Source organism: Colletotrichum godetiae, assembly GCF_030913485.1.
Source record: "Colletotrichum godetiae strain CBS 193.32 chromosome Unknown BDP55scaffold_18, whole genome shotgun sequence".
In the NCBI taxonomy this organism is placed as follows: Eukaryota; Fungi; Ascomycota; class Sordariomycetes; order Glomerellales; family Glomerellaceae; genus Colletotrichum; species Colletotrichum godetiae.
This window is the reverse complement of record NW_026851266.1, coordinates 115,723-132,145: the sequence shown is the minus strand read 5'-3', so window position 1 is coordinate 132,145 and position 16,423 is coordinate 115,723. Positions and strand designations below refer to the sequence as shown.

Below are 16,423 nucleotides of genomic sequence, written 5' to 3'. Positions count from 1 at the left end.
CTTCCGACGAACCTGGTCCCCTCAGTCTGGATAAAAAAACTGATGTAATACCTGTTGGCTCGTGAAAGATCTGTCAGTATTGTTGCGTATTTAGGTGAGGTATTTGAGATGGCTGATTCTCAGGTAGAAAGCCAACGGCCGCGACGAAGAGATGAAGCCTCAGTCTTCCGGAAATAACATGGATCTGTTTAGCCTTGGTGGCTCAGTGGTAAAGCGTCTCACTCGTATTGTCTGCGTAATGAGAAGATCGGGCGTTCGATTCGCCCTCGAGGCAGATCTTTTGCCAATTCAACGCGAGAGGTTCTTTTTGAAGTAAACCCATTGCGAAAGGTCCATGGAATCAGGCCGCGGAGGTCTCGTGGACTCTGTCTTAGTTTGCTGGCTGGTTGTGACCAATTTTGATGCATTCTATCTGCGTAAGTATCTACATGAGTAATTTTCCCTTTCAGTCTTTGCTAATCAGATGCTTGAAGAAATCTCCAAGGAAAAGTGCTGACCTCTTCGGGTAGCGTGTCTTTTCAGGACTCTCAAAGTCGATCCACGTTGCGCCGAATCTGTCCGAGAAACCTGCCGCCCATTCCCAGTTATCGGTAAACGTCCATCCGAAGTAAGACTTGATGACAACGCCCTCTTGCGAAGCCTTGGCCACCTCTGTTAGGTAGCTTTTAAAGAAATCAATTCGAAAAGGGTCTTCGAGAATATCATCCGGTCCTTTGGGCTTCCAGTCATGCTCGCCCTGCGCCGTTGTCCCGTTCTCCGTGATGTAGATGGGCACATGGTACCGATTCCAGATCCACCGTAGCAACTTGGCCCATCCCCACGGCGTCGTGCGCAACCAGTAGGTATCACTCATTGGCCCGCGCGGCACACCCTCCTTGTTCTCGTCAAACTGCTCAATGTTGCCCTTGTGGTCGTTGATGTCGGCCGGACCGTCGCGGTGCTTGACGTAGAAGGCAGAGTACGAGTTCATACCGTAGACCTCGGAGCTGCCCAGCACGAGTTTGCTCTCCTCGGGTGTAAATCTCGGCAACCTGTCGCCGAGCTGCGCGCGCATGGACTCCGGGTAGTCGCCCGTCTTATACAGCGGGTCGGCGAACCACGCGATCTCGAACTCCTGGGCCCGCTGCGCGGCTTCGACGTCGAGCGGGTCCGACGCGTCCCAAGGCTCGGACCAATTCCCGTGCAGCGTGATCATAATCTTGCCTTTTTGCGTCGGCTTGAACTCTTTCTTGTACATGTCGGCCACGTAGGCATGAGAAATGAGCTCGGTGTGCGCAACGATGAAGGGCTCGGTGGACGAGTCGCCCTCCTCATTGAGCTCGCGGAAGCTGGACCGGGCTGGGGCGTGGACCCCGGCAGCGTAGCCCGCGAGGGTGTAGACGCCGGGTTCGTTGTAGGTGATCCAGTCTTTGACTCGGTCACCGAAGCGCTCGAAGCATACCCGAGCATAGCGGACGAAGTCGGGCGTGTATTCCTCCTTGTCTAGCATGCCGCCGTATCGATCCTCGAGAGCTTGCGGGGTGTCCCAGTGGAAGAGCGTGACGTAGGGCGCAATGCCGTTCGCGAGCAACTCATCGATGAGGCGGTTGTAGTATGCGATGCCGTCTTCATTAACGGGGTCATTCTTCCCGCCGAGGGGAATGATTCGTGACCATGAGAGAGAGAATCGGTAGCCGCTGACGCCGTATCTCTTCATGAGGGCAACATCTGTCTTGTAGAGGTCGTAAGAGCGCACGGCATCGTCGCCTGTGCTGCCATCTTTCACTTTTCCTGGAGTATGCGCAAACTTGTCCCAGATGGACTCGCCTTTACCGTCCTTGTTCCATGCGCCTTCGACCTGGGCAGCAGCCGTAGCGAAGCCCCAGGTGAAGTCGGATGGCAGAGCGCCTTTGATGGACTCGTCAAACTCGACTGGAGAAGCCATCGTAACTAGTAGATGTGAAGAATGCTCACGATTTCACTTTTCAGTAAGCCGTCAAACATTAAATCTCTACGATACACTGATCGTCGACCACCGTCAACCCCACCTCACGATCATGTGCTGATAGCTCCAATCATTCTGCAGATGCAGCATCGTTGGATATCGCTAGAGGGGCATCCCTGCAGCGGGATGAGATGACGATGATTCGCGGAAGGGAACCATGTCGGTCACAGCTCCCCCGACAGCGGGTGATCGGATGAAGGGTCCCAATGGCGGGGTACCCACTGAGCTCCGACAGGGTATCATACATGTAATGAGAGACTCTTTGAGAATTGTGGCCATCGTTATTCACACTAAGTTCTGAACAAGCGAATTGAATAGACAATGGAACTCCGAGGAATTCCCTGAAAGAAGGTACAATTATTTCCTGCTGACATCTGTCTATTTCCATGGGTCCTTTTCACATAGTGATTTATCGCAAGAATTGACATCACACATGCGAAATCCACATTCGGCCACAATGTCTCGAGCTCCATCCCCAAGTCCAGGCTGTGAATCAGACGGGCACTTTGAAGAAACCGCATCATGGATGATAACGAAACCCTAGAAATACCATTTTACGGGCAGTATCGATTAAGTAGCCACAATATAGAAATCGTAGTCTGGTACACTCTTCTGCCTTCAATATGGCTTACGACTTGGATTCTATCTTAGCATCCTGACTGGCCCACTCTTCACCTAGAAAGACCGGTTGCTTCGGGCTCGGGCTCAGGCACCGCAGTCGATGAAGGGGCCGGCTCTCCGAAATCGGGATCAATCTCATCCTGCGAAGGTGTATCATCACCACAATCTGTACCATCTGGACCAACGCCAGTAAAGAAAATATCGCTGTAGGCAGAGTCGAGAGTCCCCTGGACGTTTGCATCGCTGAAGGGGACTCTGGTGTGCTCATATTTGATGCCGTCGAGTTGTTGTTTCGCCGCCGCCGGAAGGCGTTCCCAAGCGACGAGAGGAGGGCTCAAGGCTCCTTCGGGACCATTAGCAGAAGGCAAAAGAGGAACTCCGCCGTCATAAGCTAGAATAGGGCGTGTTGCCATCGCTGAATTCTCCCAACTGACGAACAGGGTATTGGAGGTGTGTGTGGTGTCGAAAGCGCCTTGGGGATTCGTCGAGTATGCGACACCACGGGGCGAGAAGTTGGCGATATCATCAGGACACTTATCGACAGCCAGCCAGACAACTGCTGTGATCCAGTGATGCTTGTGCTGCTCATCGTTGCCCTGGACCTTAGGGAGGTAGTAGCTGTATATGATGCCCGTCCGGTTGTGGGATTGTCCGATTCGCGTGTAAGTCTGTCCGATCTGGCCCAAGTCGCGGCAGTCGCCGCCGCTCTTTCCTGTCGGCTTCAAGCCAGCGCTATTATCCAATCACCATCAGTACATATACAGGTTGATCAGTTTGCCTAGCTTTCTAGGATATGCAGAATCAAAGGTTGCTTCAGTTTCACTTACCCGGCAGCACCATCAGCGTCCACCGCTGCGTATGGAACACATCCGTGCCAAGAATGGATCAGGGGCTTGAAAGTCATCTGGACCTCGCCGTCGAGATCATAGCCAGGGGCTTCCGCAACGGGAACGACTTTGTCGTGAGCAGTCCATTTGGCGTTTACCGCCACATCTCCATCGCGCTTCCAGTGTGTTTGAGAAGGTGTTGCGCTGACAAATCCTAGCGAAGACACGAGAAAAAGCAGAATAGAGGCTGGAGGTGACATTTTGAGTCTGAAAGATGAACAAACCTTGAGGTGAAATGCTTGTACCTGCAAAGAATGAGTTGAGGGTGATGTGTGCTGGGAAATTCTGCTGGTAACCGAGAGGGTCGAAGTAGACATCAGCAGCCTTATAGGTTATAGCCAGCCGCTTCCTCCGTAACCCTCAGAATAGGAAGGTCAGGCGTTGAAATAGAATATTCTCATGGAATTGTGTCTCTTTGCAAGCTTAACAGGCTAACTGTCAGAAGTATGGGTCAATATCAGCCACATTTACAACGGAGAAGACCGTGAACTATAACTCAGTAGATCGTAACTTGTAAGCTCAGGGAAATTTCAGGGGAACGCCAACTTCCTCAAGTTTGGCCTTGCCAAATGACAAACTACGACTCGGATTTCGCTTGAAAGTCGACGCTGCCACGGATGTGTAGCTGGGGTTGCGGCGTATGCCGAAAGCTTCGGAGGCTACGCCAAGAATCACGTCAAGGGAAGGTGATTATATCCATCCTTGCCTTGGTGAGCCCCTGAAACCATATATCGAAGGCCTCGGATTATCATACGTTGCGTTTCCTAGGCATTATAGTTACTTACCTAAATGTACTCAATACAGGGTGATTACAGTTGAAGGACAGGATACTGTTACCCAACCCTATAAGGGGTCTAAACGGGAGCATAGAGACACAGTAGGAACGTCTCAGGTTCTGTCGCGAATGTATCTAGACATAACAAGGTGTCCCTTGACTACTGATCAGAACAAGGCGATACTTTTACTCGCTGGCATCTAATCTTGGCCGATTCAGGGTACACAATAAGGAAAGCTTAATAGAGAAGTGTGTGGATAAACAAAATACTTATAATGTTCTTGGTCCCAGCCTCGGGGATTTTTATTTCCTGTTGATGCAGTGAAGTCGACCCAGAAGCAACTCTATATGCTGTGTAACGGACTCACATGATCCAGTTGCAGTGTGACAGGGTGCCTATTTAGGATACCCCTTAATAGTACATGTATCCTGTAGGTCTCTGGCAGTAATGTGACGTGGAGGCTCTGCTATTCAATAGAATGCCAGGAAACTGCCAAGTAATTCAATAATACATGCAAATGCTAGCTGTATGTGTGGATAAATCTCCAAGCTCTACGTGCTATAGCCATTGCATGTCCAGAACAAGCTTTATTTGTGTAACTCACCAGGTGAAACCTACACTAACAAACCCAACTTTCCACTGGTTAAAAAGGCGTTCAGTTTGTATTGGAAACTTGGGAACTGCAGTTTAGGTACTTGGGAAAGAAGGTCGGTCTCGCTAATAATGTTCAATCCGTGAGTGGGGCTCACTACTCAAGAACTCGGGAAGGAAAGGTGTGCTTGCCACTTCGGTATTGCCGTGTTAAGCCGGCATTGACTGGCAATACTTTATGTGCAATTAAACTCAGACCTCAAGGTTGTGAAGATATACGTATTCTCGGCGAATTTCTCGTTGGTTGGATCCTTGTCCGTTTGCTCAAGGTCCGGCGGAGTTCATTTGTTCCGCCAAGCTGCGGCCTTCAGGTCCGAAGTATTCGGAACTTTCGGGTCAAATCTCTGATTTTCACCTAAAAGGTTCTTGGAGGGCTGATGCGACTCTGTTTCCTCGGGTTCCTTGTTCGAAGCTTGGATTGTGACTCGAGTTACTCTGTGGCAATGACTTCTATGAGGTGTTGCCAAAGTTTAGTCAAGATCCCACCGGTGGCTCCATTTCGTGGGATCTCTCGCTTCAATTAGGAAATGAACACTAACTAGAACCACATCATCGTGCATTGGTCATCAACAGAATTGATTGTCGAAGAACCTCCCTTCAACCCGGAGATTGACTGCAAGCCTTCTCTAGCTACGCTGGAATCTATCTAGGTTTTTGACGCTGAAAACTGCCTGATGAATGGGATACTCGTCCACGGGATGGCCGATCGTAGATACGTTGAGATTAAAGAGTCAGTCATCTTGCCAATAGAATCAGATCTTGAGAAATGGAAGGAGCTGACATATAAATGGCTCGAAGCTTCACTGATCGGTCTCTTTATCAACCAGATCTTCAGCGCATCCTCAATATTATCTTAAACACCCATAATGAGGCTTCTACAACTCCTCACTTATTGCGCCGTCGCTTCCGGCCTTGCTCTCCCCAAGCTCGACACAGCGCTCGCAGTACGCGCCCCAGGCGACGTGGCTACTACGGGAAGCAATGCATTCGACGCCGACGGCATCCTTTCCCGTGATTCTAGTGCGGCATGGATAGAGGCTGAGAAAGTTGTCGGCACCCTGAAGCACAACACGTACTATTATTTCATGTCTTGCAACAAGGCCTACCCAGGCCAAAAGGGCATGACTCCTTCACAGCAGTACACCATTGATCAGACGGGCTGCCTTCATACCGGTCTAATTATTGGAAAGACTGCCATATTTCAGAAGAAGTTCAAGGCTAGCTATCTTCATGTCAGGCGTCTGGTAGACAATCCCAACACATGGACTCAGACCAGACATGACTGGGACGAAGTAAAGAGAATGCAGCGGTGAGATTTCCTTTAAAATGTCTCTTGCTAGATGGAAAAACGTAGGTGTACTAATTTCTTCCCTGTTTATAGTATCGACTATGGTGGAACTACGACGTCGTCCAAGGGCGATCTTGAGAGGGTCGTGAGAAACGGTAAGGCCTTTTTTTTACGATGATGATATGCAAATGCTAATTTGTTGTAGGCGAGGAATGGATTACATTATCTGGTGGCCAGTATTCTGCGGACTGGAACTGCTTAGCTTACTACCGCTTCATGGCCTCGAAGCTTTAGAAGAATGCTGCAACTAATGTAGTGAAGAACAAGAGCCGTTGAAGCCTAGGCAGAGTCGAAAGGTTTATGTGAAAGTGGACATCTAACTGTCGCGTCCAATTATCTGCAATGGATACATTAGGTAGAGGGACAGATACTAGGACTTCTCAAGCACTGAAGATTGATGTCTTTGAATCGGAACTTTATTGGCTTATCTTCGCCGTCGCCTTCGTCATCCCTTAGGCGGCTGCGATGTGTCGCCCGGCTCTTCCTGGCTGAAGCTCAATTCAGTCTGATTATAGGGCACAGTGACTGACATTGCGACATGTCTAAGCTGGAATTAGTCAATTTTCTGAACATTTGATTAGACCTATGTAAGATGAAAAATTGGTTGTGATCAGGAAAATGCTGGAAGGGGTTCCGGAGCCCGAGAATTCCGAAGTAGATCTCCGTCGCCAGCTCAATAATCGGAGCCGGCCGGGTTCGGAACTCTCAAGATTGAAATGGAAGAAACGGATGGGTACGTTCATGTTGAGTAGCGTCGAGCATCCTGACTACTCCAAGATGGGGTTAAAATCCAGCCTAGGCAAGAGAAGGAGGGTTACGATAGCGGTGTCAATTCTCTTTTAAGTAATCGGGTAATGAGAAATTCAGGTATTCATGCGCGAGATCGAGCCCTTGATTCTTGGTGAATAGGCACATTTAACTATAATTTTATAACTTCATGGAACTTCGTTCACAAAGGCATCATCGCACGGGCGTGCTAGTCTCTACTGAGCCAAGGAGTCGGTGACTGGAATATTGTTTAACCAACAAAAATCAATTCTTTACGCCTGGTATCTTGGTCCGAATCGCGATCATCCTACTCATTACTGAATGAAAGAAAAAGAACAGAACGACAGCCGGGCCCATGAATGAGGTAGTCAGCCATCTCGTTGCCGTGACGAGTCGTGATTGCCTTTTCTAGGCCAACGCCGTACTGAAACACCACTATTCTATCTCTTATGCGTATCTCTGATCCATCTCGTAACGGGGAGCATTCGGATCGTAGGTCTTGTTAGGCTGGTTAGAAGCGTAGCCTCCAGTATAACCAGTGGTAGGGTTGGCGGGAGCGTAGTTTCCGCGGGGCAATGTGCCCTTGCGGAACTTGTGGTAGATGACGCTGGCGTAAATGAGGAGGCCGACGAAAGAGGCGCTAAGGAAAAGTCAAGAGTCAGTTTGGCGCACAATGGGAGCAGAGGCCAGTTCGTTGAGAGGCACTTACAGAATAATGATCGCGATGACGATGGTGATTGCGCCGCCAGCTCCGATGATTGTCAGAATGAACAGAATGACCCAGACCAGAGTTTGAATGACGTTTGTGATCAGGAAGAACTTGGGGCTGAGCGTGCGTCGAGAGCGCTTGACGATGCAGACAATGTCGAGAATGAGGCAGATAAGAATGATAACCATGATAACAGCGAGGACACCAATCAGCCAGCTTGCTGTTCTGCTGTCGTCGCCATAGTCGTTCAAAGCATCCTTGTTCGAAGCGACAACGGCGATGGAACCGGCGTAGAGGACGATCTCGAGAACCATGACAGCGATTCGAATAACCCAAAAGGGGATCAAAACGCGCTTGAGGAACGGCGAGCTATCGCCGATGATGTATGCTTGAGTCATTTTGCCGGTGGTCGCAGTTATTGTGGTGTAAGTGTCTGGTTTTGTTTCGCAGGTATTCTTGTAAACTTATTGGCGAGCCAAGTGTTCAATTCCGAGACGTGAGGTACTTGTTGACAGCAAAGACAATTGACTTCCCCCAATACTGTGAGAGAGCTTTACGTCTTAAGTAAAATTTGACGATGACCACGCGCACTCGAAGGATCAAACCCCTTGGATCAGCAGCGCCGCACTTTCGTCTCGCTTACAGTTGGAATGTCTTAGTTACGTTGGACCGGCGCGCCACAGCCCCTTTCGACTTGGTCGCCTAGGCCCTTGTTGGCACAGCCCTAATTAGAGTCTATAGGCCTTCGAAGTAACCTTAAGATGGTCCAACGCGCCCAGCAGCGCCCCCAAAGACACTCAAGTGGCTGAAATCGCCCTGTGTTGCCTGTTTCATGGGGCCAAGAGCAAGGAGAATCCTGATTGCCAGGGATCTCGGCTGACAGCAAGCGCCTGTTGGTGCGTCCCCAAGGGGCATAGCCCCGGATCAGCTCGTAGATCCTTGGCACTCTCTGCGTCTTTTACGGGTTTCCCACCTATTCTTGACGACCAGCACACCAAAGTCCCCGATCTCGCGCGGGCCTAGCATAAGTCGCTGCCTATGGTGGAGAGCTTTGGGCCTGTTGGGCTGACAGGGTGTCAGACTGTAGGACTGTGCCCCTCGTACCATTCACCGTCATTCGCAGATCTTTGTATGAAGTCATTTCCATGCCGCGCCGCTAACCGCCGACACTTGAGAAGTCATTACGAGATTTGTCTTTAAGGTTGCGGCACTCTAGAAACGGGGCCGATTTTAGCTCGGGCTACCTGATTTCTCAAAAAAAAAAATTAAAAAAAAAATTTGACTGGACCCTGCGCCCGAAATTGCAGCCAGGCGTCATCTGGGGCGGCATACCTACCTACTTCAACTATTATCCTCCCTTGAGCGGCCGCAATGTCTCAAAATATGCGATACGTTGCACACGCAAGATCTTGTGGGAAGCCACACTACCTACTTTGCCTATATTACCGCCTTAGGACGATTGCATGAGCGTTAGCTATGGTATGTGACACGGGAATTCTGTGAGGGCTGTCTTCACAACGGCAGCGCTACAGTAGCCGGGCGACGTTGTGTCTATCGAAAGCCAAGGTTTCCGCCTTCATTCCTGGATCCGGTGAAGTGAAAATCGCACCAAGAGTCTGTCCCTTGGTTCACACCAAATTGGAGAATTAGAGAGGGGCGAGGGCCATGCGGATTGCAGTAGTGATGTTCCCTCATCCACTACTTAGGTATTACACGGAGAGAGGGCAGGGATTGAAATCTGCTGGAGCACATCAGCCTATCACGGAGAAAAATAGTTGATTGGCACCTTAGTTAGCCTAGCTAAAAGCAGAACGAACGAATGGCTTGACTGAAGCCACCCAAAAATCTCCAGAACCTTAATATTTATCCAAAAAATTTCTCATCTTTATTGAAGATCGCTCAGCCCTGTGCTTACCTGACCCATGTATAGCAGGTCTAATGCATTCGTATCAGTGGCGCAGTCGCGCTTCCTCCAATCAAAAGTGAATCATCTTACTGTACCTACCGTGCTCTGATCTATCGGAATCCGGGGTTCACGGGAACATTCATATGACTTGGGAAGTGTCTAAGGGACCGGTCTAGGACACGTACGGATAAGTCAGCTGAGTGTTACCTCAGCCACTCACTGCTCGGCTGTTTTAGGATTTACGGAATGGTCAAGGCTGACATCGGACCCCCTCTTGATTGATGTGGCTGGTCGATGAGAGCGGTATTGCGAGAGTACGAGAATGTAAGTTCCACAACGGCAACGTTCCCTACTTCGCGAACGACGACGAAGCATACACATTTCAGGGAACTAGGCTATCATGGAAACTCCTATTATGCATGTTTGTCTCAGGAAGCAGTGAAATCGGAATTTGAAGATCGTTGCGGTCTGCACATCGTATCATCTGTCCTAACCCTAGGTTTTGTCGAGTTATGGAGTTTATTGTCGCCTCACCGGATACCATCGAAGTGGGGGCACTGGAATCTCAGAAGAAATGCACCCAGAATTGTCAACCTTATAAACACAACTCTAGATTGACAACTTACCATGAGGACCTGAAGACTTGATATTCACAGACAGGATCACGTCGAATACCTCTTACCAACCTATTTGTCAACGTCAGCGGTTCGACCGATATGTTCTCAGATACCAACCAAGCATGCTGCGTATGTCGTGAATTGATGCAGCACGCCCCTTCGTCGCACACCCAACACATAAATTGAGTAGACCCAGCTGTCAATCGATTTCTGAGCCGATAACCTGATCGTTTACTCTAACATTGTCCTGCCAATCAATGAAACATTTCCGCTCCCATCTCCAGTTGTTTCGCACATAGATCCACGTTTCCTGCCGGTCAGACTTGACCACGTCCTGCATCTTGCCGTTGTCAGCGCTACAATCTGATAATGTGCATACAATTGGTTCATTGATTTTCGTCGAACGCCAAAGGTGACGAACAATGGATATCTATCGATGTACCCTCGTCAGTGTAAGCGCTACTTGTTCCAGTCTTTGCTACGTGTAACACAGCCGCATTCCAAACCAATAGCAGTGCGAATACTTAAGAAGGCAAAATATCGATCATTTCTTGTCGTCTTGGGCTACTATCGGAACCTCCCATGTCCTCTCATTAATACTTCGCAATGGCTTCACCAAGATTCCAGAATCCGCTAGAGTTCCAATCGAAGATTCGCCATGTCGAGTTTCTCGACCTTCGCTACAACAAGGAGATTCTCAAGTCTCTGATGAGACCCTCGCCAGTCACTTCAGAAAATAACATCTAGGCCTTTTAGGATTCTAGCCTCAACAACGTTCCAAGCTGGGGCCAGCGCAATATCATAGACTGGGCTCGTCTCTGCGGTCCAGAATAGGCAATTCGCGTCCTAGATAACGTTCTAGACTCTCCCAATAACGCCTCGAACTAGGTCAAGGAAGACTAGCTTCTCGAAGCTTATATTGTACACAATCTTAACCACATCGACTATACAAAAAGTCACCCATACTGCAGAGATAACCTCGACCAAGGCACCAAGAACCTTATGGGACATAAAGAAAAACGAAAATAGAGACCAGGAGCCTAGAACGTTCGCAGAGTTACTACGGTATAGAAGTGTACATTTCAAACGAAACCGGGAGATAGAGTACATCACGCCACCGAAGGCTGACTTTTGTGCTGGAAAAGGGCGTGCTCGAGCCTTGAGGGGGCCTTCGACGGTCAAATCTAGGGCATTCTGAGGCATAGCCTGGCAGTTGGATTCGATGGAGTTCTTGTAGTACAGATGGTCTTTTTTGAACTAGTGAAACACGTGTAGTGCAAGACCGCCCGGTTACATGCCAATCTTGGTAGACCATTACATATTTCATGATTTAACGTGCGTCATGATTTCCCCAAGTACTTTGAAAGTTTGATAAACACGTGTCAATATGCAGGGTATTACATGTAAGATAAGACCTGGTACTTACGAAGGGTTCCTCATTGACTATGTCGGAAGCATGCTGGCATAATATGTATCCCAAGAAAACCAGTCGAAAGTCGCATTAAATGGTCTTTTGCGACCTCGAAGGTCAGCCGTGGACAAAGTCTCGGGAGTTTCGCTGGCAGACTCAGGATCTCGCCGCTCTTCAAGTCCCAAGGGTGGCCGAGATGCGAAAACGTCAGCAGGCAGCCAGTTGAGGAAGTTTTCAACATCCAGCCAATCGTCCAAAGAGATCTCATCAAGGGTGCCTTGAGAGAGTCCGAAGAAGCTTTCCTCTGTAGAATCTACTTCGGGAAGATTCTTGTCGGCTTGAGTAGTCATTGGGGGCCATGAGGTGTCTAGGGTGTTGTTGACGGTTGCATGGCGCTGTCGTATATATCTCCGAGCTAGCTCCAGGAAGACAAACGCAACATTCTCTAGACGAGTACAAAGAACAGCGAGAAGCTGCATCTGTCCTCCCATGCTCGAAAAGTATGAAACAGTTGTGGCAAGGAGACCGATGTGTTGATCGAGTGTCGCTGAGGTTTGGGACGTGGAGGTGTGAACTAGATTCTCGAAGACGACAAAGAATGGGATGAAGGGATAGTACGATAAGTGCCTGCGATGTTAGTCAGAAGAACTCTTGAATGGGAGGTCGGGATCTGTTGAAACAACCGAGTTGCCTCAAACCAACAAGGCCTACCAAACAACCCCGTTGTAAACGGAAGACCAATTGGGGACAATGGACGGCAGTATGAATAGAGCCTCTCTTGCGCACTCCAGACAGTGATTGTTGGAAGATTTTTCCTCTTTGAGAAGGATAATCATGATGTGAAGGTACTGGAATCTTAGACTATTGAGGCCCAACAACATTTCCTTCAGCTGGGCCGGCTCAAGGAGTCGCCTTTCTGCCTCAATTGTTTTGTTTAAAATCTGCATTTTGAACATCGTAAGCTAAGGTTAATTCATGATATGAGGCTAAAGGAAGGTCTTCCTTCCCATTGACATACTTCTTTCGTTTGATGGGACCATTTTTCGAGCTGCAGCCTGATGGTGTCTCGAGAGATTTTTGATGAACCTAGGGCCAGCATGTCGACGACTGTGCCCATTATCTTGGCTAGCTCAATGCCCTTAATGAAGAAGTGTGCTCCGAATTTAGATGGACTGCAGACGGTGGTGCACTGCTGAACTCCAGATCGAGATGTGGAGGTTGGAACTTGAGCAGATGGCTGAAGTCGGGCAGTGGAACATCTCGGTAGAGACTCATCGGAAGAAACGGGGATCGACCAAACGCGAGAGCACAAGACTTATCCAAGACAAAGAGGAGCCAGAACATCGAAAGACTCCGCTGATAGGACTCGATATCGGTGTACATTGGCACATGTAAGCCGAGAGCCTCCACCTGGCGACAAGTATGGCCAACTAACATCCACGACAAATTTGGAGAGGCGTAATCCTCGCCATGAACAGCTAGTAAGGCTAGTGCTTGAACATTGACCTGTCGCGGTTCCAAGAATATGCGGCTATCGTTCACGGTGATCCGCACATTCTGCCGAAATCTCGCAGCCTCCAGCTTTCCATCATCTCGCTGCTCTGTAGAGATTTGAGCTAACATGGTGTAGTTGAAATAGACCAGCCAAGCGTTGTGAGAGAATTTCCCTGGACTGAAGACTGTTTGCCTCAGGAGCTCCTCTGAAGGTGTAATGAAGAATGGCTCACCCTTTGGCGCGTGTTCAAGAAAGGCTAGAATTGCCAGAGTTTATCAGCATGCACTTTGTTGCAGTCGTGTAATCGAGCATCAACCAACTTACTTCCAATAAGCTTGTAGCCTGTTGCTCTGGAAGGTATATAGAATCCTGCCGCATGCGTGTTATGCACGGGCTCGACTGCTGCGGTAGTTAGGGACGTCGATAGAAACTGAAGCTCAGACTGAGCGTCCGTCTCTTGCTGAGACGAACGACTGGGATTTCCAGATGTTGTCCGAACGTTTTCAGTAGCCTCTCTCACGAAAGAGAAAGAATGAGAGGCGCCAACAAATAACCTGGGGGCCCGATCATCGATTTTACTCAGACTGATGCGCCCGAGAAAGAACCTGAGCACCGTTTCTCGGCTCCTTCTCGGATGAGCACTGCACAACAGCATTTTCTACTAACGCGGTCAAGCGCTCAAGTGTGCGTTCTATGCTGCAAAGTCGAGATACCACCGTGGAGTGCTCTCATGTACTTGCGAGCTGTGGCATCGATTCATGGTCCTGAGTTGGTGGCTGCCCTTGGACTGACACTGAACTGGGCTGACTATGAGTCGGTACAGATTTTAGACGGTCGCGAGAATAATTGCAAGTCCAGGCCATGGAATGCAGGCACTGCATTTTGGCAGCTCCCTGGAGCATCTTTGACACGTTAGTCTCCCGCCGGAATTTCCATTTCCCATTTGCAAAGATGCATTCATTGATAGCACCGGTGCAGCCGTGATGAAATTACCTGAATTTCTTCTGTCGGCAATAATCGCACGGGAGTATATCCAGTATGTCAGTCAAGAATATTGAGGTAAGTGAGAACTTGAACTGATGATCATCCTGAAAGCTTACCGCGAAACGGGCCAGCGGGGTGCTTTGCCCTGGATAGCTACCTGGGCTCATCGCAATCGGCCTTGATGATGAAGTATTACTTGTTGATATGCAATCCCCTGCAAATGGAAAGAATTCGAGGGTATGTCGAAGTTACGGATGCACTCAGTTGCCCGATGCCGGCAAACTTCTGATCAAGCTTGGGTGTGTAGACAAAAGGTCCGACAGAAATGGCGGGGACTGGATGAACGCCGACGATGAGCGTTCCTCCGGTAAGGATGCTGACATTCCGACAGAAGCCAGTCAAACAATAGGATCTCGGACATTATTCTCCATGCTCAATATTGCACGGCAACAAACCTCCAGGAGACCTCTGAAACCATCCAACCACATCTGCAGTCTTAAACACCGCCTACTGTTGTCGCATCTAAGCCGGAGAATTCACGATTTCCGTGAGCACGTTGAAGATCCGACCAAGTGAACTGCGCAATAGCTCATTTCAGCCTTGAACATGGATGCCAACCGTGTGGCACTCAACACGACGGAATGCTATCCAATGAGAGAAAATGTCCCTTTGCCTCTCAATTTCTTCTCAACTTGTCTTCTATCACATTCAAAGCAGACAAGCTATTCGATTTTAACTCAGACTCCGATCCTACACAATCTAATTCGACAATATCAACTACGCCATATCGATTTCATCCTTCACTATCCTTCCGTTGCCAACACTATTGACCTCGACTTCAAAAACCAAAGCATCACACCACCGAACACAATTACTACGGAAGACAGGAAATATGGCCCACAACGTAGCCTCCATCGGAATCATTGGCGCTGGGCCCTGCGGCCTGACCTTCGCACGCTTGCTGGAGACGAACAATATCGACTGCGTGGTGTTTGAGAAAGACATCGACTCAGCTCCCACGCCGATGTACCAGGGCGGAACTCTCGACCCTCATGGCCCTTCCGGCCAGCAGGCTCTGAGAAGCGCAGGCCTCCTTGAGGTGTTCAGCAAGCTCGCGCGGTGGGATGCTACCAAATTCGTCGTTCAGGACCCAACGTGCACCTTGAAAGCAGAGTTCGGGCGGGATCATGACGCTCCGGAGATTGATCGTTGCCAGCTGCGCCAACTCCTCCTTGATTCAATTCCATCCCATAAAGTGCGATTGGGTCATAGTGTTCAAGCAATCGACAAGGGGTCAGGCTCGGACTGGATCGTCAAGTTCAAAAATGGCGCTTCTGCATCTGGATTCCAGCTCATTGTCGGAGCTGACGGCGCGTGGAGCAAGGTTAGGCCATTGGTGAGTAAGCCCTGGTCATGCTACATCACTTTCATGATAACTCCTAATATTTCTCAGCTTACTATGGCGAAACCTGAATATTCTGGGAAGATGTTCATCGAGGGTCGACTTTCGCATGGCAACCCGAGTTACTCCGCCGCGCTAGAACTGTCGGCACCCGGCAATATGATGGCTTTGGGCCATGGACGAACGGTCTCAGTGCAACAGGTATCTGATCGGTCATCCTGAGTCTATGTGGGCTTGGTGGCACCTGAGAACCTGACAAGAACAATCCTTGACATAGCTGATACCGAAGCTACACGACAAAAGCTTCTCTCCTCTTCACAATTCTTCGCGGATTTTGCCCCTGAGTTACGAAGCTTTATTTCTGACGCTGAAGGTCCTTTCCGACCCTGGCCTCTTTACCGCATGCCCATGTCCTCCGTTAAATGGACTCGTGTTCCAGGAGTTACCCTTCTGGGCGACGCCGCGCATGTATCGACGCCATTTGTGGGCGAAGGAGTTAACATGGCCATGTACGACGCCCTCAAGCTGGCTGAGAGTAAGTCCAACGAGTATGGAAAAGACCCTTCTGAGCTTGAGAAGGCCGTCAAAGAATATGAAACGGAGATGTTTGGCCGCGCTCAAGACTTCATTAAGCGCTGCATCATGAGTGAGGAGATATTCTTTGCCGAGGACGGGGCTCGGCGATTCATCAACATCATTAGCCATGCTGTCGATTTCAGCAAGAACAACTGTTTGTCGATGGGGAGTGAGCCTGGCGGCTTGGTGCTAAGTGATGTGCTAGGCAAACGTTAAGCGCATTTCTTGAAGTTGAGGGTTCGAGTCAACGCGTTGCCCTTTGGTTAGTGTTATTTTAATACATCCTTT

At 49.3% G+C, this 16,423-nt stretch overlaps 8 protein-coding genes and 1 non-coding gene across 9 annotated transcripts; 3 read left to right on the top strand and 6 right to left on the bottom strand.

The window, feature by feature from the left end:
• Positions 1 to 191: 191 nt before the first annotated feature.
• Positions 192 to 274, top strand: BDP55DRAFT_t157. Its single transcript has one exon. It is a non-coding gene; the product is annotated as a tRNA-Thr (tRNA).
• On the bottom strand, positions 192 to 2,272 carry BDP55DRAFT_661889 (beta-glucosidase). Its single transcript, XM_060574757.1, has 2 exons — positions 474 to 2,272; positions 192 to 416 (listed from the first exon to the last, which is right to left on the bottom strand). The coding sequence occupies exons 1-2, from the start codon at positions 1,922 to 1,924 to the stop codon at positions 371 to 373; spliced, it is 1,497 nt and encodes a 498-aa protein (XP_060430154.1). The 5' UTR covers positions 1,925 to 2,272; the 3' UTR covers positions 192 to 370.
• Positions 2,259 to 3,455, bottom strand: BDP55DRAFT_661887 (uncharacterized protein). The gene has a single exon (XM_060574756.1). It carries the CDS (start codon positions 3,016 to 3,018, stop codon positions 2,656 to 2,658), a length of 363 nt encoding a protein of 120 aa, XP_060430153.1. The 5' UTR covers positions 3,019 to 3,455; the 3' UTR covers positions 2,259 to 2,655.
• On the bottom strand, positions 3,224 to 3,971 carry BDP55DRAFT_109975 (uncharacterized protein). The gene has a single exon (XM_060565373.1). It carries the CDS (start codon positions 3,807 to 3,809, stop codon positions 3,429 to 3,431), a length of 381 nt encoding a protein of 126 aa, XP_060430152.1. The 5' UTR covers positions 3,810 to 3,971; the 3' UTR covers positions 3,224 to 3,428.
• A 1,814-nt stretch (positions 3,972 to 5,785) lies between these two features.
• On the top strand, positions 5,786 to 6,501 carry BDP55DRAFT_551226 (EC51a protein; the record flags this gene model as incomplete). Its single annotated transcript, XM_060569098.1, has 3 exons — positions 5,786 to 6,228; positions 6,301 to 6,362; positions 6,413 to 6,501. 3 exons carry the CDS (start codon positions 5,786 to 5,788, stop codon positions 6,499 to 6,501), a joined length of 594 nt encoding a protein of 197 aa, XP_060430151.1.
• Positions 6,502 to 7,482: 981 nt separating this feature from the next.
• BDP55DRAFT_728003 (uncharacterized protein) lies at positions 7,483 to 8,142 on the bottom strand (the record flags this gene model as incomplete). Its single annotated transcript, XM_060579386.1, has 2 exons — positions 7,483 to 7,675; positions 7,745 to 8,142. 2 exons carry the CDS (start codon positions 8,140 to 8,142, stop codon positions 7,483 to 7,485), a joined length of 591 nt encoding a protein of 196 aa, XP_060430150.1.
• Positions 8,143 to 11,027: 2,885 nt separating this feature from the next.
• On the bottom strand, positions 11,028 to 11,603 carry BDP55DRAFT_661875 (uncharacterized protein). Its single transcript, XM_060574755.1, has one exon. The coding sequence runs from the start codon at positions 11,468 to 11,470 to the stop codon at positions 11,126 to 11,128; it is 345 nt and encodes a 114-aa protein (XP_060430149.1). The 5' UTR covers positions 11,471 to 11,603; the 3' UTR covers positions 11,028 to 11,125.
• Positions 11,604 to 11,710: 107 nt separating this feature from the next.
• BDP55DRAFT_693403 (uncharacterized protein) lies at positions 11,711 to 14,324 on the bottom strand (the record flags this gene model as incomplete). Its single annotated transcript, XM_060577218.1, has 8 exons — positions 11,711 to 12,305; positions 12,390 to 12,619; positions 12,697 to 12,833; positions 12,869 to 13,429; positions 13,498 to 13,727; positions 13,753 to 13,898; positions 14,006 to 14,075; positions 14,251 to 14,324. The coding sequence occupies 8 exons, from the start codon at positions 14,322 to 14,324 to the stop codon at positions 11,711 to 11,713; spliced, it is 2,043 nt and encodes a 680-aa protein (XP_060430148.1).
• A 725-nt stretch (positions 14,325 to 15,049) lies between these two features.
• On the top strand, positions 15,050 to 16,351 carry BDP55DRAFT_742115 (uncharacterized protein; the record flags this gene model as incomplete). The annotated part of the gene is made up of 3 exons (XM_060580458.1): positions 15,050 to 15,553; positions 15,611 to 15,760; positions 15,809 to 16,351. The coding sequence occupies 3 exons, from the start codon at positions 15,050 to 15,052 to the stop codon at positions 16,349 to 16,351; spliced, it is 1,197 nt and encodes a 398-aa protein (XP_060430147.1).
• Positions 16,352 to 16,423: the final 72 nt, after the last annotated feature.